Source organism: Diabrotica virgifera, chromosome 1 (assembly GCF_917563875.1).
Source record: "Diabrotica virgifera virgifera chromosome 1, PGI_DIABVI_V3a".
Classification (NCBI taxonomy): domain Eukaryota; kingdom Metazoa; phylum Arthropoda; class Insecta; order Coleoptera; family Chrysomelidae; genus Diabrotica; species Diabrotica virgifera.
In genome coordinates this window covers 136,010,602-136,035,691 of record NC_065443.1, presented here as the reverse complement: position 1 = coordinate 136,035,691, position 25,090 = coordinate 136,010,602, and the positions used below count along the sequence as shown (strand labels likewise).

Here is a 25,090-nt window from a genome sequence, read left to right as displayed (position 1 = left end):
GTAAGTTATCAGACTGCCCTTTACAAAAACCCTCTTCGGTCATTTTAAAAAATATATCTTAAAAACACTCAAATATATCAGAAATAGAAATCATCAAATATATTTATAAAACTTAGTGTCAGTGTCAAAACGAATGCAAAACCTATGAGGGAACTTACAAATTTTTTTATTACGTAATATTATTCAGTTTCCTTTAAAAATAATATTTCCAAACTTTCACGCGGTAAAACCTCATAATAACTTAGAAGATAATTTAAAATCTATATATTTTTTTCTGTTTTCTGGCCTTGGTTTAGAAGAACCCTTAGCCAATGTAAAATAGTTCAAACGATCAAAAACGTTTGTGACGTTACATCTGCTGTATTTTCTACTGACGTTTATAATGTCTAATTTAAAATTATATACAATTTTGTTTACTTTGTTGGTGCAGAATGTACCATAGAGGTATATATTAACATAGAGGGAGCCTACTTTTCACGCTTCCTGACGACAAGATCTCATGGACTGGTTTGCTGCATCTCTTTCTAACACATTGTACCGAAAATCTATGATGACATTCAGTGTGAATATAGGCACGGAAGAGGAGGAAAACTGTAGCAGCTTTACTATGCGTAAAAGTGAAACAGCACTAATCCAAATAAAAAAGATGGTGTCGTCACTTCGCTCTGAATGACACTCTCTCTATGCTAATATATAACTCTATGGAATGTACATGCACAACTATATGACGTCACTATGCGTTTTGGACCACCTGTTTTAATTTGAATTTTTAATCGTCTTTAGGGGCTAAACGAAAGACAAACAAAACTTTTTTTATCTTTGATACATGTTTTAAATTATGTTCTGTTGTGATTTATAACATTTTTTTCGAATTTAAAAATTTATGCAAGTTCCCTATTGTTTACGTTATGCTTCATAAATAGACAATAAAGTTTCAAATTTTGAACGCTCATATATTTGTTTATATACAGGGTGTTTCATTGGGAAACGGAAATACTTTAATGGTGAATAGAGGTCACCTAGCCGGTTCTACATATACATAGTACATTTTTTGCCCTACCGACTTTTATAACCGAGTTAAAGGGTGTTTTATCGATTTTGTCCATTTCTTTCCTAAGCCATATCTTTAGAACCACCCTGTAAAATGCTTAAATTCTCTTGTTTTTTACAATGTAGAAACTTGAAACTTTTTCAGATTGTAGCTAATGATATGAACTATACATAATTTCACTTTTTACGTGAATTGTTTACGTTATGCTTCATAAATAGACAATAAAGTTTCAAATTTTGAACGCTCATATATTTGTTTATATACAGGGTGTTTCATTGGGAAACGGAAATACTTTAATGGTGAATAGAGGTCACCTAGCCGGTTCTACATATATGTAGTACATTTTTTGCCCTACCGACTTTTATAACCGAGTTACAGGGTGTTTTATCGATTTTGTCCATTTCTTTCCTAAGCCATATCTTTAGAACCACCCTGTATATTTTTTTGATATTTGGTACACATATGTCTCATTCAAAACCCAAACGACCGACATACTAACCATAAGAAAAATCCAGGTCCGAATTAACAAAACATTATAAAGTAATTGTGACCTTAAAACAACACCCTGTATATTGAAATTTTGAAAATCTGTTTGCATATTTGAAAAGATCACAAAAAAGTAAGTTTAATGGTTTGCTTCAATTTTTCGGCCAGACAATTTTATGACTTTCATTTTGAAATTATATTGAATTTTTTAAGAACTTGAGTTGTTTAAATAAAAAACGATTTTAACGGAAAATGCTTAAATTCTCTTGTTTTTTACAATGAAGAAACTTGAAACTTTTACAGATTGTAGCTAATGATATGAACTATACATAATTTCAGTTTTTACGTTAATTGTTTACGTTATGCTTCATAAATAAACAGTAAAGTTTCAAATTTTTTGCTGATTCCGACTACTTTTCATGTTTGTAAATCATATGTTTTATACATATTTTAATAAACATGACGGTATATTTTAATGTTTGAAAAGTGTAAGACTAAAAAGTAAAAAATACAAAAATATGAAAAAAAATATTTTTAAGAAACGCTTTTCTTTAGTTACGAGTGACTTAAATTAAACATATAAAAAAATAAACTAAAAAGCAAAAAATAAAAAAAATTGAAAAAATCTAACACATTCGTTAAAGAAAAGCGTGGTGCGAAAACCGTTTATTCGATGAAGACGCACCACGCTTTTCTTTGACGAATGTGTTAGATTTTTTCAATTTTTTTTATTATACTATTATGGACGGGTTCAAAAAGTTGGACGGGTTTAAAATGAATGGTTTTTGAAAACAAATAAGATCAATTTATAGAGCGCATTTTTAGATTTCCTTAAAAATCTTTTTTTTTTCTACATGTAACTTGAAAATGATAAGAGATACAATAATGAACACAAAACAAAATTTTTATTCAACAAAATCCTACGTTTTTGTGTGGTACCTTTTTTTCGTATCTCTTATCATTTTCGAGTTACATGGAGAAAAAGGAAGATTCAAGAAAATTTAAAAATGCGCTCTATAATTTGATCTTAGTTTTTTCAAAGACTATTCATTTTAAACCCGTCCAACTTTTTGAACATAGAAATAACACTATAATAAAAAGTATTGTAGAAGGAAAACGGTGCATTTAAATTCTGATGGATGAGGAGTTAAATGTACTTCACATTTTTTTTTAAATTCCATTAGTCATCAATTTTTTTGCAGCATATATCGCTTGCTTTGAATGTAATCGACATTTAATGTTGCTCATTCTAAAGGTCTTTTCAATCACTACAAAAGGTATTGGTAGCATTATACAACTAAAATCGACCGTTTCTCTTTTATTTCAAGTTGAATACACCGATTTCAGCATGCACCAAAAAAAAAACAAACTCTTCTCACCTACCTCTCTTTTTGTATTATAACTAGAAGATATGTGAAGGAACGAATCTCTTTGTTTTTTTATAAGCCACAAAAATGTTTTGTATAGTTTTTTTCGTTAGATGCATAGATTTTAAGGTAGTCGCAAAAAACCGCCCGAAAAGGTGTAATTTTTCAATGAAAACGGCCAATTTTCAACCACGAGTAACTCAAAAATTATTGAGTTTTCAAAAAAAAATATTGAACAGTTTTTGCTTAGAATTAGGTTCTCTAGCCACTTTCGTGGTTATTTTAACCAAAAAATTTTACACCCCCGAGAAGGGGTGGGAACCACCCCCCAAGATAAAAGCGCACATCGACATAGGGTAGACTTTGTTTCTTGAGCTATTCTCTAATTATTGTGAAAATATCAAGTAAATCGATCTAGTAGGATGGAATTCGGAGCCAAATAACCTCATTGACTGCCTTAGTTAAAGAGGAGATGTTTTCTTTGATTTTATAGTTCTTTTGACCATAGCATCGGATTGAGGCATTCAATCAACTTTTTCCTTTTACGATCCTTTACTCTATCTCTTTTACAGTGCGCTCACTCTTATTGATTGTTGTTCCCAAATATATTCCTCACAGTTCTCGATTGTTTCATGTTCTTTGACAATTAGATCTTATGCTTCATTCCAGATTCATAAGTATTGTGTTTCGTACAATGTTGTATGGCCGTCGAGTTGGATCCCCATCCCTGAACAAGATATCCAGTGTTTTAGTGCTTCATTTAAATAGATATTGAATAGTAATGGAGAGATGCAGCATCCTTGACGTAAATCTTTTGTTACTTTCTGCCGTTTGTTAAGATGAATAACAGCGTTCAAAATACAGATAAAACAAATTTTAACATATTCATAGAACTTAATTGTGTAATTTTATTGCTTAAAAGTCTAACAAAAATAAATACATACCCATGCTAAACGGCAGTCACAATGCAAAAACCTTCCTCCCAGACTCAATCCTCTCAACGTACTGTTTAGATGCGACAAAGCTTCAAACGGTATCGTAGCCAATGGGTTACCATCCAAAGCCAGTAAAGTTATCGAGGGATTCCCTTTAAAAGAGTTTTCCGGCAACTCAGTGAGTAAATTAAAACCTATATCCAAAACTCTTAGCTCTCTTAAGCTACTTATGGCGGTTGTAGGAAAGTCAGGCAACAAATTGTTCAGCAGGCTCAAAGAACTTAATGTACTCTTAACTCCAAAAAAGGCATTTTCATGTAAGTTTTGAATCAAATTCCGTTCTAAGTTGAGCGCTGTGAGGGCAAATAAACCTTTGAACGTCTGATCTCCACTAGGTCCTGGCAGTTCTTTGATCATATTTTGAGATAAGTCTAAAAATGCTAGCGTTCTCATACCTTGAATGGCCTTTGGTACTTCTTTCTGCTTCGTGCCTTTAAGATTTAGATTTTTCAATGATCCCTCCAGACCTTTTAAAGCACCATCGTCTAGAGTGACGTTATTATCTGAAAGTTTGAGCGTTGCTAACTTCACTAGACTTTCGAACGCACTCATTGGCACAGTAATTATCTTGTTATGTGAAAGATCAAGAAGAGATAAACTTCTTAGGTTACGTAAACTATTAACAGGAACTTCAATCAGTTCGTTATCTTGTAAATTTAGATTCCTAAGCGATTGTTCCTGGCCCGCGAAAGCACCATCACTGATTTTTCTTATTTTACAACCTGAGAGTTGCATGCTATGCACCTTAAGTTTCATGAAAGCTTCGTCGCCGATTTCGTTTATCGTGGAATTATTTACATAAAGGAGATCTAGGGGTGTCGACGTGGCGAATCTATTGAGCGCACCGAGGAGTTTGGAGAAGTCCACTATGTCACATTGCACTGACAGTTCGTGTCCTAGATTATACGAGCATAAACACGAGGAAAGGAGTTCGGGCATTTCGCGTTGCCACGGACATTGAGCCGTTGTTACGCCGAGGAGGGCTGCTAGAAGGAGCAGGCTGGTTGTAAGTCTTCGTTTCATGACCTGAAATAAAAGAAATACTTATCAGTTTTTGATAATAATATACAACGAAATAGTTATTTTCCTAAAAATTGCAGAAAGTCATACTTTTCCGCACGCGACTGCAGTTTGCCGAACGACGCGAAGCGGGAGTTCGGCAAGCAGTCGAGTGCGGAAAAGAGACTTTCTGCAAGAGTTAGGAACAATATTTTTTCTACGAGTCTTTAAAAAATCACCAAATCTTAATCATTTAATTTAATTAATATGAAAATACATACACAAATTAATTCTTTGACAAGGTTGTCAAAACCAAACTTTCAATATAATTAGTTAGCATGACGACGAACTTGGTTTCCATGACGATGATTCAAAACGACTGTTATTGTCTACCGATTTGACTTTCGAATATTAGGTCAAAATAATTTTATTTCATCGAATTGTCAGTAGTAATTGCACAAGAGCTCTAAAGTTCTATATTAATTTTAGAGATCGAGTGCAATTTGTTGCGATTATTTCATGAATAAAACTGTTCAAAACCAAAATTTTATTGTAATTCATTTATGGAAGTACAAATTAGTACAAGTACAATTAAACAAACATTTGTTATAAATATTAATTTGACGGTTGAAAGTCATCACTTTTATAATTTTTAAAACATTAATTGTCATTAATGTCACTGAATGTATTTTTTTGTAGCAACGAAGGGCATCTGACGTAATATACTTGACGACGGTAAATTATCAAAAATTATCGATTTAATTTAGATTTCTGTAGCTTTCTATTGGTCAGAATCTCCTATGAATGAAATAATCGCGTTAATTTCATTAAAACAGGAACACAATAAGAAACATTTGAGATAAAATAGTAAATAATATCTAAATATTAGTTTATTGCATGTATTATAATTATTTTAAGGCCATATTAAAATATCTAAACGCGTGCGGAAAAGTGAAACTTTCTAAACTAAAACGCGTGCGCGAAAGTAGACATTTTTGCACGCTCGTAGAATATAGTACATCGTTTACCGGGTAGGAAAAGCTTAACATTCCTGGACGACTGTGAAGATTGCTAAGTCGAGGCGCAAGCCGAGACTTAGCAACACAGAGTCCAGGAATGTGGCTTTTCCTACGAGGTAAACATACTATTTTTCCGCAAATCGTTTAAAATTCGACAGATATTGATTGATTTAAAAAAAAAACGCGATAATTTTATTCCCAAATAAATGGTGCTTTGAAATTCCTAATAAAATTACTTGGGTTACTATGGAAACGTATTGAAGTTGAATTGTCAAACTTGACGCTTATAAATTTAATTAATAATAATGTGTTTTCTATCATTTATGTAGAACACTAACAACTGTACGGAAATATAATTTCCTTACAGTAAGGAAATGACATTTCCTTACAGTAAGGAAGTCCTGACTTTTTCTTCAAGAAATTTTGACAGGAATGTCAAAATTTCCTGGCGATTTGCGGAAAACTATATTTTTCATCAATTATAGTCCAGAAACCAAAGCTTTTCACCTCGCAATTTTTACAGAATGGATCGATTTCCTTGAAAATTTGACAATAAGGAGTGGATAGTCCAAGAATCAAAATCTATATGATGCACAAATGCGCTTTTACCATGGGGGTGGTTGCCACCCCATATCGGGGGTGGAAATTTTTTATTATATTTTAAAAGTTGATAAAAACATTCATTCTAAGCAAAAAATGTTCTATACATTTTTTTTTGATAAAATTAATAGTCTTCGATTTATCCGCTATCGAAAGTGTTAGTTTTATATCGAAAAAATCAATTATTTTTCGATATATGTACTCATTTACGATTGACTCAATTTTTGCCGTAGAAAAAATTTTTTCAAACCAAGTTCTTGGGAATTAAATAATCTACAATTTCATATTTTAACCTTTTTTCGTATCTCTGATGCTAATCTTTCTATACTGAAGAAAATGGCATTTTTTGCCACATTCGTTATTCGCTTTTAACTCTAGTTTTTTAAAAACTAATCATTCTAAGCCACTCATGCCTGGTTGCACCAACAGATCTTAAGCTTAAGACGTGCTTTAAGCTCAGCTCACGAAACATACGCGTTACACCATTGAGCCTTAGATTAATTTTCAGCTTGTCAAAATTGATTGCCACGTTGATTGGATCGATAAGAATCAAACACTATGGTGCAAAGTACGTTCTATTTAAAGCGGCCCTATCTAGAAGCTGAGCTGGGCTAAGTTAGAGCTTAAGATTTTTTGGTGCAACCAGCCATCAAACTTCTAGAATCTATTAATAATACATTAATAAAGAAGAATGAATAAGGCCAATGACTAAAACCACCACTAACTTACATTATTATACTTCCATTTGGATTTCTCCTTTTTTTTTTTCAAAAAAATATATTGATTTTTTAACCGTAACTTTTTTATTTTTTATCTTAAAAAGTTTGGTAAAAAATAATTTGGTAGGATTTTACAAGATCTATAAGCCTATTAATATTAAATCTATTAAAAGTCCTCAGTCGCAAAAAAAGGTGACTTTGAAAGGGATGGCAAAGGTGGTTTTTGCATGTTATTACAAATTTTAATTGTCAATAGTTCACTGAATTTTTGCCGTAGAAAAAATTTTTGCAAACCAGGCTCTTGGGAATTAAATAAGCTACAATTTCATTATTAAACATTTTTTCGTATCTCTGATGCTAATCTTTCTATTTTGAATAAAAAGCCATTTTTTTCCAAACTACAAAAATTCGTTATTCGCTTTTAACTCGTTAACTTCGCTTTAATAATTCGTTATTTTTTAGAAACTAATCATTCTAGCCGGTCAAACTTTTAGAACCTATTAACAATACATAAATAAAGAAGACCAAATAAGGTCAATGACTAATTTTAATTAGGGTGGTGATTAGGGCGGTTGCTTCCGATCACTTTTCGCTAAAAAAAAAAATAGGGAATGACATTCTTTTCGTTATAAGTCACTCCATTTTTGGGCTAGAGACTTTTTTTTCTATTTCTGGAGATAGATATTTTTAAATACTTTAAATTAGTTGGAACAAGTTATCCTCGAAAAATGCATAGTTTTCCCGTCTTTAGACTTTGAAACTACAATATTTATCATTTGACGAAGAAGAGCTAACATATAATATAGTTTAGGTCGATTACTATTGGTCTTACAGAAATTAAAAAAAGGCTTTGTTTATTTTTTCAAAGGGTACATTTTTGTCAAGTAAAGTTGTTTTGATAAAACGAAAACTTTTAGAGTTATTAGCAGAAAACTTATTAAAAACATTGATTTTTTCGATATAAAACTAACACTTTCGATAGCGAATAAATCGAGATGTATTAATTTTATCACAAAAATGTATAGAACGTTTTTGTTTAGAATGAAAGTTTTTACCAACTTTTGTGGTCAAAATATAATAAAAAATTTCCACCCCTGAGATGGAGTGGTAACCACCCCCATGGTAAAAGCTCCTTTCGGCATCATATAGATTTTGATCCTTGGACTATCCACTACTTATTCTCAAATTTTCATGAAAATCGATCCATTCTGTAAAAATTGCGAGGTTTTGTCCTTTTTTCCTGATTTTATGCTTCATTACTTGGAATAATAATCTACAACTTTTTAATACTAAAACAAAACAAAAAAACGCAACGCTGTTTTTAAATTACTACAGAATATCATGTTTAGCTGTATAACCCTGCCTAAAAAGAAGCTAGAAATGGAATTTTGTTTTGAAAATAAGTAAAATCCTTTATAAAAGGTATATCTAATTCCCTAGAAAGGGCTAGATCGCAGAACTAGTTTCCAATCTGATAACAGATCATCATCAACCACCAAAATACAAAAATATTCGGGTAAAAGCCCTTTGAACTTGATCAGTCATGGAGACATTGACTATAATTGTGAAATTAAACATGGATGCACAAAATATCACATGTATTCTGCCCAGGGTACCATTTGAACCCAAATCGAGTTGTTCACATGTTGAATGGTTTGTGGCAACTTCATTTATCAACTTCTGTTTATCAAATTTATTTTAACATCTTTATTTTTGTATCTTTCACATTTTTGCACGTTTTACACCTTGACATATTTTCAAATAGTTGAATTGTCTTAACATACTGAATTGTCGTTGCCGCATAATTGACTTGATAACATTTCGAATGGGATCCAAATATAGTAATGAAGATTCACGACGATCATGAACGGGATGTACATTTTATGCAAATGCAAAAAAATTACCGATTGCAAAGGAAATGTCAAGGAAAAGGTCCCGTTATTCGATAGTTAGTTGTTTCGAATCTACAGTCACGTTTATGATGGTCTTCGAAAATCAATAATAATTAGAAGATTTTAGATAATGACGCGATAGACAAAAATTTTTCTATCTATAACTCTCTCTCTCTCTCTCCTGTCGTTTCCCCATTACTGAGGATCGTGATTTCTTCCAATATTCCTAACAATGTTTCTCCATTGGTCTCTATCTTCAGCTGCTCTAAGAGCTTTGCAGAATGAGTTTCCAGCTGAATACTTTATTTGGTCAGACCATCTAGTTGGTGATCGTCCTCTTGATCTTCTCCCCGGAACGTTTCCAGAAACAATTAATCTCTCCAAACTGTCGTCACCTCTGCGAACCACGTGACCAAAGAATTGCAGAATTCGTTGCAGACATATTGTGGACAGCCTTTTTTTAATATTGAGTTAGTTTAGAATGGAAACGTTTGTCCTATGAGCTGTCCAAGGTATGCGCAGCATTCTTCTCCAGCACCACATCTCAAAGGCATCAAATTTTTGGCGCTAGCATGCGCGAAGAGTCCAAGTCTCTGCTCCGTATAAAAATATTGAGAATACAAGGGCATTCACCAGTCTCATCTTCATATTTTGAGAGACATATCTGTCTTTCCAAACTTTAGTTAGGCGACTCATCGCATTTTTTGCCATACCAATACGTCTCCGAACTTCTGCTTCAGAATTACCACCGTTAGTTATACTAGACCCGAGATAGACAAAGGTGTTTACTATCTGGTATTCCTGTAATATGTTAGTCAGTTGAATAGTGTCAAATCTGTCGACCATCATTATTTTTGTCTTAGCTTTATTGATTTTCAGGCCAACTCTATTGCTTTCGTACTCAACTCTTCACAGAAGATCAAACATTTCTTGCTCATTTGCTGCTATAAGTGTAGTGTCATCAGCAAATCTTAAATTGGAGATTTTCCTACCAGCTACTGTTACTCCATCGGCCCATCCTTCTAAAACCATCCTCATGAAATGTTCTCCATAAATGTTTTCTAGTCAGGTGATAACAGGCATCCTTGTCTAACACCTCTCTCGGTCTTGAATTGGTTTGAGAACTTCTGATCTAGTCGTACTGTCGCTATATTAGACTGGTACAGATTTTTAATAAGTGTCACCAGGTGCATTGGTGCGCCCATTTCTATTAAAATTGACCACAGATTTATCCAACTTACACCATCAAATGCCTTTTGGTAGTCAACGAAGCATATAATCATAGGTACTTGAAATTCTCTAGACTTTTCAATGAGTTGTCTCAGGTTCAGGATTTGTTCCCTTGTACCTTTACCCTTTACAAACCCCGCTTGTTCCTGAGGTATTTGGTAATGTAGATAGGTTTTTAATCTGTTTTTGATGATATGCAACAAGATTTTACTAGCATGTGTTATTAGTGACAGTGTGCGGTAGTTTTCACATCTGGTAGTAATTCCTTTTTTGTATAGTGGGATATAAATTGAGTTACACCAATCAGATGGCCATTTTCCTGAATTCCAAACAGCGACACAGATAGAATGGATGATATGTAATCCTTTGTCACCTAGTAACTGTAGTATTTCACATCGTATTGAATCAATGCCTGGGGATTTATTTCTCTTTAGTGATTTAATTGCATCTTTGACTTCAGCGAGTAAGACAGTAGGTTCTCTAGGGTAGTCAGAAGGCCACTGATTTTCTGCTGATACCTCGTTATTTTTATATAGCTCGCCACAGTAGTTTCGCCATGTTTCCAATATTTCATCAGTATCGGTCTTTAAATTACCTTCCTTATCTATTACAGACCACGTTTGAGGTTTAAATTCTCTGGTAAGGAGTTTGATCTTCTGGAGTAAGTCCCTCGGTTCATTTCGACAGCCATGTTCCTCTTTCTCTCTGCATATTTGAGAGATGTAATCAGCTTTATCTTTGCTGCACTGTTTTCTGATTTCTCTCGATAACGCTCTGTATTCATCGTTTGTTCCGTATCTAGTTTTATGTTCTTTTCTGCGTTGAATCACAGTCCACGTATTATCGGATATCCATGGCTTAGGGCCAGTAGAAACCGCTGCCTCACAGTCTTTTGCAGCCTCGATTACCTTATCTTTGAGATATATCCAAGTGCTCTCAGGGTCACTATCTACTTGGTCTAAAGAAAGAGCATCTTCTAGGTTTTGTTAGAAGTCATTGATTTTTGATGGACCTAGAAACATGACTTTTCTCTGGGGTCTTCTTTTGGGGACTTAAAAACGAAGTCGAACGTTCAATACGAGGAGTTGATGATCGCTTCCACAGTCTGCGCCAGGATATATTTTACAGTTGATAGACGACGACTTCCATCTTGATCTTATTAGGATGTAGTCTATTTGATTCCTTGTTCGTCCATCTGGGCTGCGCCATGTGTATAATCTCCGTGGATGATGTTGATATAACGTGTTTGTAATTGTAAGATGTTGTTCTACACAGAACTCCACTAGACGGTCGCCATTCTCATTTCTCTGTCCCAGTCCATTTTTGCCCAGCACTCCTTCAATATTTTCATTAGATGACCCCACTTTGGCGTTAAAATCTTCTAAAATTATAACGAGTTCAACGATTCGGAATAGCGCGAACAGTTTCTTCTAGACGACCATAGAACCTGTTGATGTCTTCTTCTTGTGCAGCTGTTGTAGGAGCGTATACCTGGACAAGGTGTACGGTATTGGTGGATATTCTCATTTTAAGGGATATTATCCTGTCATCAATAGTATTATATCCAATTACGCAGTCGTTAAGTTTAGAGGGTACAATTATTGCGACTCCATTTGTACTTTTGTTATCTGGGCCTGAAAAATAGACGACGTTGCCAGCAGTTGTTTTAAAATGCCCTTTTCCTCTCCAGTGAGTTTCTGAGAGTCCCAGTACCGAAAGATTGTGGTCTGCCATTTCTTTTTCAATTATATGTAACTTTCCAGGGTTTTGGATCAGTCCCTGGACGTTCCATGTACCAATTCGCTGACATTTTCTTAAATTAAATGAAAATTTGGATTCAGTCGCACAATTTCTGCCAGGTGCCTGGTCCCTCACACCTTGGCAGCCGGTAGCAAATTTGTATATCTATAACCGTTGGTTGAAATATTATAGGGGCTATAACCCACAACGCTATAACCCACAAATTGACAAAAGGTAAATTTTTTTAATCTTAGGAATAGGAATTATTTTAAAGGAATGAAGTATATAATAATTATACAAACATTGACCAAAACAAAAACAATAAGTAGTAAGTTTTTGGAAAAACTTATCGAAATAAGTTATGAACAATGAAGGAATTACCTTATACATCAGCAAAAGATGAGAAGAAAGCCACGTAAAGGGGAAATAATTTTTTTAAAAATATACTCAAAATGGCTTGCTACGAAAAACATACAAAATTCAGAGAAATAAGAAGAGAATAAGAAGAGAACAAAAACCAAGTTTAAAAGAATGAGTAGAGGGAAAATAGATGCAGACAACTCGTAGGATACAATGGAATAAGAGGAGCCACGGAAGAAGATGAAATGGCACGGGAAATTTTAGGGAGCTCGCAAACCAAAGCAATATCCCTACATCGCATAACATACATTGCGGAAAGATACGCACTGAGTGTCACATCTGGTTTTCGGTGAACGAAATTCCACCGAAAGTCACCGAAGATTCACCGAAAACCAGATGTGACACTCAGTGCGTGTCTTTTCGCAATGCATGCCACATGCGATGTAGGATATTGCTTTGGTATGCGAGCTCGCTTAGGGAGCTCGCAAACCAAACTTTGGTATGCGAGCTCGCTTAGGGAGCTCGCAAACCAAAGCAATATCCCTACATCGCATAACATACATTGCGGAAAGATAAGCACTGAGTGTCACATCTGGTTTTCGGTGAACGAAATTCCACCGAAAGTCACCGAAGATTCACCGAAAACCAGATGTGACACTCAGTGCGTATCTTTTCGCAATGCATGCCACATGCGATGTAAGATATTGCTTCGGTATGCGAGCTCGCTTATAGGTGATCACACCATGGGCACAGTATAAAGAAGGACAGTAGAACCACTCTCCGAAAAATTGGAAGTAAAATCTGTAGTCGCGCATGGCGACCGCGCAATGTTGGCAGTCGCTTTTGCCCCACACTCGCATTTCTATTCGCATAGAAACGTACGGCTTTTAACAGGGAAAACCCGCATCCACCACTGGTGAATTAGCAATTGCGTACTGCCGGTATTACTTCCTGAGATCAAAGCGCCGACAGAAGAGTGATTTTACTGTGGAACCTCTATATACTGTGCCATGGGTTGAAGATGGGTTGAAGTCAGAGACTCTTTTGCAATTGGACGCAGCTTGTCAAGGCTATCGAAGAGGAACCACGGATGGAGATGCAATGACTTTTTGGGATCGCTGAATAAGAATATTATATCAGTGATTCTCCGAGGTACCAACTGTCCAGAGTGAGCCTCGTCTTCTGGGGTTTTGTGAAAATTCAATAGAAAATCAGTGCAAAAATTGGTTACACGCAAGAAGAAGAAGAAGAAGAAGAAGTCTCCCAATCAGCTTTTATTATCTTTTATTCCAAATGTTTTTCAAATAAATTTTATTTATTTTTTATTTTAGATAATGCACTAATACTCCATTAAAACTCGGTTTTCATTTTTTAAGCCGTACCTTGCATTTGTTAGAGGAGTCAATTTTATTTCTTTAATGTGTAGGGGGAATCAGTAGAAGCTTAAGTTCAAGTTTTTGGGGTCGCCACCCTTGTCCCCCGGACGCCATCTTGGAAATGGTGTGCAAAGGGGTTTCGCGCTATATCTCGTAAACTAACAACCCTACGGAAAATCTAATGAAACATAAAATATAGCAAATTAAATTTTCTACAATTTTATTTCTATTACTTTTTATCGGCAAGTGACCAACAAAAAAGATATAAACAAAAATATGTAAAACATTTTTAACAACATTCCTTTTGGAGGTTATAACTTTTTTTTTGAGTTCATTTTAAAATAAAATAACATTATAGCAATTTTTTAGAGGGATTTTCAGCGAACAATTTCCACTATAAATTTGTTTAATTCTATTTATTTATATAGGTGTTACAGCGCTCCCAACTTGACCAGATTCTCGAATGCTCATAGGGATATAATAAAAACAAAAGTTAGGCTTACTTTTCTATCTATATATATTATTTATTTATACAATTTATTATGATATTAACATTCCTATGCTATTATTAATCTGTGTTTGACCTTTCTCCCCACTATAAAACTTATAACCCGAAGCATATATATAAACGACCCTAGAAGTTGTTTGAGGACAAATTCGCCGGCTCAGAAGAAGAATGATGCAACCGCATATTGCAAAATTCTTAAAAACAGCAAAAAACAAATTTTTGCTATCAAAATCATAAAGTATGATCAAAATTAGCCATTCATCACACCGTGGTCAGGATCTCGAGATATAAGTGTTTTTTGGGGTGTGCCGCTTGTTTATGAAGTAACATAACTTTTTTCCTGTTGTACATTTTGACTTAAAATTTTCCAAAAAACTTCTTCATGAATTATATTTTATTGTTGTGTTGGTTAAAATTATAAACTAAAAAGTTTGTCACTCAACTTTTTTAAGTAAACATGAAACTAACGAAATATGATGACAAAATGTTTAAAAACTAACAACTCCTTTTTTAATGTGTTTAAATATTTAGGATAAATCCCATTGTTATCTATATACTTCAGAGATCAAACAGTAAAATTTTCAAAAGGAAATATTTACAGCGACCAAAGATACAGCGAGGTAAATTTGAAAAATCATCAAAATTGATTTTCGGCATTTTTGTATAAAATTTGATTTTATGAGAAGAAGCAAAAGATGAGAAGAAAGCCACGTAAAGAGGAAATAATTTTTTTAAAAATATACTCAAAATGGCTTGCTACGAAAAACATACAAAATTCAGAGAAATAAGAAGAGAATAAGAAGAGAACAAAAACCAAGTTTAAAAGAATGAGTAGAGGGAAAATAGATGCAGACAACTCGTAGGATACAATGGAATAAGAGGAGCCACGGAAGAAGATGAAATGGCACGGGAAATTTTAGGGAGCTCGCAAACCAAAGCAATATCGCATAACATACATTGCGGATAGATACGCACTGAGTGTCACATCTGGTTTTCGGTGAACGAAATTCCACCGAAAGTCACCGAAGATTCACCGAAAACCAGATGTGACACTCAGTGCGTGTCTTTTCGCAATGCATGCCACATGCGATGTAGGATATTGCTTTGGTATGCGAGCTCGCTTAGGGAGCTCGCAAACCAAAGCAATATCCCTACATCGCATAACATACATTGCGGAAAGATAAGCACTGAGTGTCACATCTGGTTTTCGGTGAACGAAATTCCACCGAAAGTCACCGAAGATTCACCGAAAACCAGATGTGACACTCAGTGCGCATCTTTTCGCAATGCATGCCACATGCGATGTAAGATATTGCTTCGGTATGCGAGCTCGCTTATAGGTGATCACACCATGGGCACAGTATAAAGAAGGACAGTAGAACCACTCTCCGAAAAATTGGAAGTAAAATCTGTAGTCGCGCATGGCGACCGCGCAATGTTGGCAGTCGCTTTTGCCCCACACTCGCATTTCTATTCGCATAGAAACGTACGGCTTTTAACAGGGAAAACCCGCATCCACCACTGGTGAATTAGCAATTGCGTACTGCCGGTATTACTTCCTGAGATCAAAGCGCCGACAGAAGAGTGATTTTACTGTGGAACCTCTATATACTGTGCCATGGGTTGAAGATGGGTTGAAGTCAGAGACTCTTTTGCAATTGGACGCAGCTTGTCAAGGCTATCGAAGAGGAACCACGGATGGAGATGCAATGACTTTTTGGGATCGCTGAATAAGAATATTATATCAGTGATTCTCCGGGGTACCAACTGTCCAGAGTGAGCCTCGTCTTCTGGGGTTTTGTGAAAATTCAATAGAAAATCAGTGCAAAAATTGGTTACACGCAAGAAGAAGAAGAAGAAGAAGAAGTCTCCCAATCAGCTTTTATTATCTTTTATTCCAAATGTTTTTCAAATAAATTTTATTTATTTTTTATTTTAGATAATGCACTAATACTCCATTAAAACTCGGTTTTCATTTTTTAAGCCGTACCTTGCATTTGTTAGAGGAGTCAATTTTATTTCTTTAATGTGTAGGGGGAATCAGTAGAAGCTTAAGTTCAAGTTTTTGGGGTCGCCACCCTTGTCCCCCGGACGCCATCTTGGAAATGGTGTGCAAAGGGGTTTCGCGCTATATCTCGTAAACTAACAACCCTACGGAAAATCTAATGAAACATAAAATATAGCAAATTAAATTTTCTACAATTTTATTTCTATTACTTTTTATCGGCAAGTGACCAACAAAAAAGATATAAACAAAAATATGTAAAACATTTTTAACAACATTCCTTTTGGAGGTTATAACTTTTTTTTTGAGTTCATTTTAAAATAAAATAACATTATAGCAATTTTTTAGAGGGATTTTCAGCGAACAATTTCCACTATAAATTTGTTTAATTCTATTTATTTATATAGGTGTTACAGCGCTCCCAACTTGACCAGATTCTCGAATGCTCATAGGGATATAATAAAAACAAAAGTTAGGCTTACTTTTCTATCTATATATATTATTTATTTATACAATTTATTATGATATTAACATTCCTATGCTATTATTAATCTGTGTTTGACCTTTCTCCCCACTATAAAACTTATAACCCGAAGCATATATATAAACGACCCTAGAAGTTGTTTGAGAACAAATTCGCCGGCTCAGAAGAAGAATGATGCAACCGCATATTGCAAAATTCTTAAAAACAGCAAAAAACAAATTTTTGCTATCAAAATCATAAAGTATGATCAAAATTAGCCATTCATCACACCGTGGTCAGGATCTCGAGATATAAGTGTTTTTTGGGGTGTGCCGCTTGTTTATGAAGTAACATAACTTTTTTCCTGTTGTACATTTTGACTTAAAATTTTCCAAAAAACTTCTTCATGAATTATATTTTATTGTTGTGTTGGTTAAAATTATAAACTAAAAAGTTTGTCACTCAACTTTTTTAAGTAAACATGAAACTAACGAAATATGATGACAAAATGTTTAAAAACTAACAACTCCTTTTTTAATGTGTTTAAATATTTAGGATAAATCCCATTGTTATCTATATACTTCAGAGATCAAACAGTAAAATTTTCAAAAGGAAATATTTACAGCGACCAAAGATACAGCGAGGTAAATTTGAAAAATCATCAAAATTGATTTTCGGCATTTTTGTATAAAATTTGATTTTTGAACATGTTCCACCAAATCTAGATAAAAATAAACTTCATATTCGGATTCAGCGACCTCGAAAACATAAAAATAGACCAAAATTGGTCATTCACCTTTAATTTGATTTTCGTGGTGGGCATAAAGATTGCTGCCGCTCGACTAATATATAGAGAAAAGTATTTTTTTTATTGTATTCCTATGAGAATTCGAGAATCTGGTCAAGATTGGAGCGCTGTAAAACCTAGATAATAAATAAAATTAAACAACTTTATAGCGAAAATTGTTCATTGAAAAATCCTCTACAAAATCGCTATGATGTTATTTTATTGTGAACAACCTCCAAAAGGAGACTTCTTACAAAATTTTCACATATTTTTATTTATAACTTTTTTGTTGGTCACTTGACGATAAAAAATAATAGATATAAAATTGTAGAAAATTTAATTTGCTATATTTTATGTGTAATTAAATTTTTTGTAGGATTGCTAGTTTAGCAGATACAGCGCGAAAACCCTTTGCACCCCTTTTTCTAATATGGCGGCCGGGGGACAAGGGTGGCGACCCCAAAAACTTGAACTTAAGCTTCTACTGAACCCCCCTACACATTAAAAAAAATAAAATTGACTCCTCTAAGAAATGCAACCTAAATGTAACATTTTAATGCACTAAGTTTTTCTTAAAATCTTAATTCAAACCTAATTCCTGAATGTTTATTGTTTGAAAGATTTAATAGTGATGTCATAAATCATTAAGATCTCAGCAGGAGGTTGTAATATTGACTAAATTTGCATTCCATGCTCTGAACACAGAGAACACACCTTATAACTACTGCTTAATAACAATATGTATACATAGGATTTCAAAATCGTTACAAGGTTTATTATATATTTGATTTACAAATTATAGGATGTATAAAATACCGGAATGACCGTTTAGTAAATTAGCAGATATTATTAATATGTGTTGCCACATGTAAATATTGTAAATAGGTACTAATTTTCTACCAATTATAGACACTAATCAAAACAGGAACTATTTGGTTGTAAATTACAGTTTGAGCACGTTCTACGTCAGTACAGTTTTGGATATCTTTCATTTTATATGTAAGAACCGTTATATGATAAATATTTAATGGATTTGAATCAGGTATTATAAAAGAGGACAGCCGATTTCTAACAAAAATATTAGCAATTTACAGATAGAACAAATTACAGACAATGGAACTAAAGACATAAGAATTTTAATAATATATTATAGCTATACCATACCTGTACCAGGTATCCAAGAGAGGCATCAATATTTAGCTCTTGTCGGAGGTGTGAAATTACATAAACAAGAGATCATTTCATAAAACGAGTAGATACCTTGTTTATGGAATTCCACACCTCCAACAATATAACCCCACTGAGCTGAATATTAGTGTGTCTCTTAAGCCGATGCCGCACTGCAGGATGCTAGATGGTCGCTTGGAGGGTGGATTTTAAAGGTGGATGGTGGAGGGGAGCTGCATCCTGGACGCAGTGAAATAGTGAAATGAAGTCAGAAGTCAGTATCCAACTGACTGCTGAGGAATCGTTTGTTTAATTTGTTACGTTACATTTGGTTTGTTTTTTAGCATACCGCCCTATTATAGGTAAAACTCACTAACTACACTTTTCAGAAAGTAGAAAAAAATCGATTTAAAGGTACAAATTGTTTTTTAAATTCACCTAACTTGAATATTGGATTTTTTTAATGCAACTGCAAAAAATAAGTAAAACATATTTTAAGCCATGTTTCGTCAAATAGTGGTCTGCTGGGTCCCAAATTGCCCTTCTTTTATACACAGCACTTATTACGCTTTCCTCCATAGCCAGGCTACCCGGATGGAATATCAAACACGACTAATTTGGGTGGATAGACGCCTGGCGAACCACCGGATGGTTAGATGGTAGTGGGAGGCCACTGCGGCTACCGTCGTTTTGTTATTCGTGGTATAAATAGCTGGATGGTTGCCAGGCAGGTATCTACCTACAGAGGATGCCCTAGGTGCCCAACCTGGGGAAGACCACCACCACAGAGGCCACAACAACAGACGCCCAGACGACAACAGGCAACCGGGATATCATACGCCCAAGCCACGCAAGCAAACAAGCAATAAACGCAAAACACCGCAGCCATCCCCAAAGACGAAGACTACCTAGTCAGAATGGTAACCAACATAGTGACTGAGGTAGTCCAAGAAGTTATCCTAGGCACCAGGCAGACGCAGAACTAATGCAGGCAGACAGGGGATACTTGAGGATAGGCTCCTGGAATCCGGGCAGCATATCAACAAACCAGAACATCATGGATGAACTCGCCAACAGATACGAGATGGACATCGTAGCAATACAGGAAACTAAGCTTACCAACAACTTCCTAAAGTTTCCTGGGTACGATGTACATAGGAACGACCTCACAAGAAGATCAGGAGGAACGGTCATCCTAGTCAAGAAGGAAATTAAACACACAAGATTCACGACCCCACCACTGGTAAACATGGAGGCAACAACAATAGAAGTGAAAATGAGGCAAGGCGCAGTCAGAATAACATCAGCCTACGTAAGACCGCACGACCCATTAATGGACGATGATCTAGATGCGTTTCTAAACATCGCCGAAACATCTATAATAATAGGAGACCTAAATGCGAGATCCCCCAACTGGAACGATAGAGCTACGAACAGAAACGGACGACTACTAAATAGCTATATATGTAGAAATAACGAAGACACAGTGGCAATGGGCCCAGAAGAACCCACACATTTCCCAGGAAATGGACTTCCCACCCACATTGACATCGTTGTGGCTAAAAACCTAGGACTACAAGCAGAACTAATCACCCTAAACGAAGGAACAACAGACCACAATCCCATTCTACTAGAACTAGGAAAATGGGAAGAAACAAACCCGCCGACAAGAACAAAAAAGAAAATAAAGTGGACAAATTATAAAAGATTAGTGAGTGAAGGAATAAATATAGTGCCAGTTATAAATAACCCACAACAAATAGGAGAAAAAGTCCTAGAGCTAGAAAACATCATCCAAGAAGCAATTAGAAACAGCACAACACAGGGAGAGAAAGTCGAGATCCACACGGGAAGGCTCAAAGACATACCACAAGAAGTACACGACTCGATAAGGGAAAAAACAGAGCGAAGCAAATAGCCAGAAGAACAAGAAATCGAGTAGACAAAATCTGGGCAAACACATTAAACAGAGAGGTCAAAACGGCTCTTCGACAACACCGCAGCGAAAAATGGGACAACTTCGTACAAGAGATGGAAGAACTAGACTCAAACATGAAAAATGTTTGGAAGCTCCAGAAAATGATAAGAAGCGACAGAAAACCCATCCCCCCCATTACATGGAGAAAACGGCATGGTATATACCATAGAAGAAAAAGCAGAGGTGATGAGGTCCACACTCGAAAGAGAATGCAGGTTAAACTACCACCCAGACGAGGACGTAGACTTCATGCAAGAAATCGAAGAGCAAGAAGAAAGACCAGAGGATCCAGAAGACATCATCCCCCCAACATCACCGGAAGAAATAAATGAACATATAAAAAACAGTTCACCGAGAAAAGCGCCTGGTCTAGACGAAATAACAAATAGAGCCCTAAAGTACTTGCCTATAAGAGCAATAGTGTATTTTACAAACATAGTGAACGCGATACTAAGATATAAAATATTCCCGAAGAGATGGAAAGAGGCCCATGTCATAATGATCCCAAAACCTGGCAAGAACCACACATTCCCGCAAAACTACAGGCCAATCAGCTTACTCCCAGCGATCAGCAAGATAGTGGAAAGAATTATTCTCAGCAGACTGCAAGCGGAAACAAATAGATTAGAGATAATCCCAGAAGCTCAATTCGGATTCAGAGCAGAGCACTCCAGCGAGCTACAAGTACTCAGGTTAACTGAGTACATAGCAGCTGGATTCAACGACAAGCAGTACACTGGAGCAGAATTCTTGGACGTAAGCAAAGCTTTCGACAGAGTATGGCATAAGGGGCTCATATACAAAATGCGAGGTTATGGGTACAGCAGGGCGATGACGAGGCTGATCTACTCGTACTTAGGCGGCCGGAGTTTCAGGGTTCGGATAGGACAAGTTCTGTCCGAGCTCGGAAACCCGGAGGCTGGAGTGCCACAGGGAGCAGTCCTGTCACCTCTGCTGTACACAATATACACCGCTGACGTACCTAGAACACCAGGTACCCTTATTAGCCTTTACGCCGACGACGCAGCGATAGCGGCCAAACATAGAAACGTAGATATAGCAGTGACCAACCTGCAAACGGTGTTAGAAGACATCGAGGAATGGAGTATAAAGTGGAAGATAGTCATCAACTCCGAAAAGACGCAAGCGGTACTATTCAAGAAAGGAAGACAACAGCCAGAAGAACAACTGACGGTGCAGAACAACCCCATCGAGTGGAAAAATGAAGCTGAATACCTGGGAGTCATCATCGATAAAGGATTAACCTTCCAAAAACAAGTAGAAGGCACAGTCCAGAAGGCCAACATGGCAAGAGCAACATTAAGAGGACTCACAGGCAGAAAAAGTAAATTAAAACTAAAAACGAGGTTAAGATTAATATACAGCATAATATTACCGGTATTAACATACGCATTTCTCGTATGGGGACAAGTATGCAAAACTCACAAAAAGAAGATACAAGCAGTCCACAACAGCAGCCTAAGAGAAGCAGCCAGAGTCCCGAGATACGTCGCTGAAAGATTCCTGTTCAGACAACTACAACAGGCGAGTCTCCGAAATGATAACAGACAAGGCGAGGGTCAAATTCGCGGAGCTGGAGCACCACTCAAGTACCACACTGCGAGAGATGTTAGGGTATGACGTTTTCCACCGATGGAAGCACAAACGTCCTAAACAACAAATAGTGGAATAAAGAAAAGAAAATAAAGTAAAAATAAAGGGAAATAAATAAAGTAAATAAAGAGAGACATAAAGAGAAAGCGAAAGTAAAGTGATAATGAAGAAAAAATAAGTAAAAGTAGGTAGTTCGTAGCTCGAAAACACCAAGTGTCGAAGAAACACGTAACATGTCCAACATCACGATCAGGTAAAGTCAGCCCATAGAAAAATAGAAGGCGTAAGCCCCCAAAAAAATATAAAAAACAAAAAAGGCGTAAGCCACCAAAAAAATATAAAAAACAAAAAAAGGCGTAAGCCACAAAAAAATATAAAAAACATAAAAACAAAAAAATACTTGAGCACCAAGCCATTGGACTGGTAGGTCTCAATGGGGCTTGGTACAATGACTTGGGGCCAAAGCAAGTAATTTTTAGTTCCGCGGATAAGTAATTAGAAGATAAAGGCATAGAGCGCTTCACGCTGGCCTAGTTTTGAATTCGATTAGGGCACCACATTGGTTTCTTATTACTCAGGATTCCATTGTGAAGAGCATTTGGCGAGGTGGGGTAATCCCTGTTTTTACTCCCACAGGTCGGGTTGCATCAAATTGCTTGCTTGCTTGGCAGGTATCTACCACCCACCATCCTACCAAACTTCCTGCAGTGCGGCATCGGCCTTGGATATAACAATAAAACACTGAAGACGTTTGTTTTCTATACTTCCACAAAATTTACTATAACTATGTGACTACAGCGGTTTCGGCAGAGTGCCTTTCTCAAGTGATTTAGTTTACTATGTGTTTGCCTTTTTAAAGTTTTTAACTGAAGAGGTTGAGGAGTGGGGAGCTGTTTGTCTCGAGATGGTCATTCAAAATTAAATCTGCATTTTTCAATTGATTAATTTCCATTAATTCTAATAAAGATAGCTTAAGACCTTTATTTTGAATATGAAGAATTTGAAACTGTTCATTAAAAGAATGATTATGGTCTAGAATCTAGAAGGTGAAGTACGTATGTAGAATCTGTTTTTCTCTTGTTGAATGCCCTTTTATGTTCTGCTATCCGTTTGTCAAAGGTTTTGCCAGTTTGAACAATGTAAGTTTTCGGACAGTCACCACAAGTTAGTTTGTAAACACCACGCTGTAGTTGCTTTTAATTTCGGCTCTTATTCCGTTCTTTTTTATGTATCTGGCTATTTTTGTTGTTATCTTGCCTGTATATGTGATAGAGCAGAAGGTGCTGGGTTTTTCTGTGGTGATGGATATACTAATTTCAGGGCTTTCTTATAGAGTTTTTTGTTTAAAATTTTGTTAATTTTTTGTTCGTTATAGCCATTGTTTACTGCTATTTGCTTAATAATGTTCAGTTCTATCTCGAAGTTATTTTTTGACATGGGAATTTCTGTCAGTCTATGTATCATGCTATGGTAGGCTGCTAATTTGTGTTGTGTAGGATGAGATGATGAATTGTGTATCGTTGTGTCAGTATGGGTAGGTTTATGATGTAGACTAGACAGACTACACAGCAAATATGAGTTTTCCTTATATAAAATCAAAAACTTTATAAGATAGCCCTGACCACCACCATAGAAAGAGCCCAGTACATTCTGTTTTATCACATAAACAGGCAAGATAACAACAAAAATAGCCAGACACATAAAAAAGAAAGGAATAAGAGCCGAAAGAGAAAGCAACTCCAGAGTGGTGTTTACAAACTAACTTCTGGTGACTGTCCGAAAACTTACATCGGTCAAACTGGCAGAAACTTTGACAAACGGATAGCAGAACACAAAAGGACTTTCAACAACATAAAAACAGATTCTACATACGCACTTCACTTTCTAGACCATAATCATTCTTTTAATGAACAATTTCAAATTCTTTATATTCAAAATAAAGGTCTTAAGCTACCTTTATTAGAATCTATGGAAATTAATAAATTGAAAAATACAGATTTACAAACAGCTCCCCACTTCTCAACCTCTTCAATTAAAGACTTTAAAATACAAACACATAGTAAACTAAATCACTTGAGAAAGGCACTCTGCCGAAACAGCTGTAGTCACATAGTTATAATAAATTTTGTGGAAGTATAGAAAACAAACGTTTTCAGTGTTTTATTGTTAAATAATAACGATATATTTATTCTAAAAACAAAAATATTTTTGACACACCAAATTCTCCAATTTTAAAATATCTCTGTCTTTTTGCAATAACAATTTTACAATTGCAATTTAACAATTTTCATAATTTTAGCACAAATAAAACAACAAGCCGCATTAAACGAACCACTTAATTTCACAACTGAATAAAAAATTAATTGTGTGAAAAATCATAATGAAAATGGGGCATTACACGGAATTAACTCAACTAACAGCTAATTTCAAAATTGTAAAATTTCGCCACTTCAATCTCTTCGTAAAGCAAATTACGTGAATTGCGACACTTTCGTTTGTACACACCGTCCATTGCAGGACATGGGAATATGTCGCTTAAGTACTGCATTGTTCAATTTGTACCAAATTTTGCGAGAAAGTAGGTTTTCCCGCAGTCTACATCTAATGTAATAAACGTCTTTATTGAATTAGAAATAAGCATATAAACAATGCCGTTTTACGAAGTGCGTCAGAGATTTTTATTTTATTTATTATACACAAATAAATAAACGACCTCAAACAACAGGACGGACTA

At 35.4% G+C, this 25,090-nt stretch overlaps 2 protein-coding genes across 3 annotated transcripts in view; one reads left to right on the top strand and one right to left on the bottom strand.

The window, feature by feature from the left end:
• The window catches only part of LOC114349431 (rab3 GTPase-activating protein catalytic subunit), a 382,835-nt gene that overhangs the window by 59,618 nt on the left and 298,127 nt on the right, over positions 1–25,090 (top strand). The window lies entirely within an intron of this gene.
• Positions 1–25,090, bottom strand: part of LOC114349432 (slit homolog 1 protein) — a 115,794-nt gene that overhangs the window by 46,342 nt on the left and 44,362 nt on the right. For both annotated transcript variants that reach the window (XM_028299804.2, XM_028299805.2), the window contains exon 2: positions 3,849–4,925. In XM_028299804.2, coding sequence (XP_028155605.1) covers positions 3,849–4,922 — 1,074 coding nt within the window. In that variant the 5' untranslated portion in view covers positions 4,923–4,925. The remainder of the gene's footprint in view (positions 1–3,848; positions 4,926–25,090) is intronic.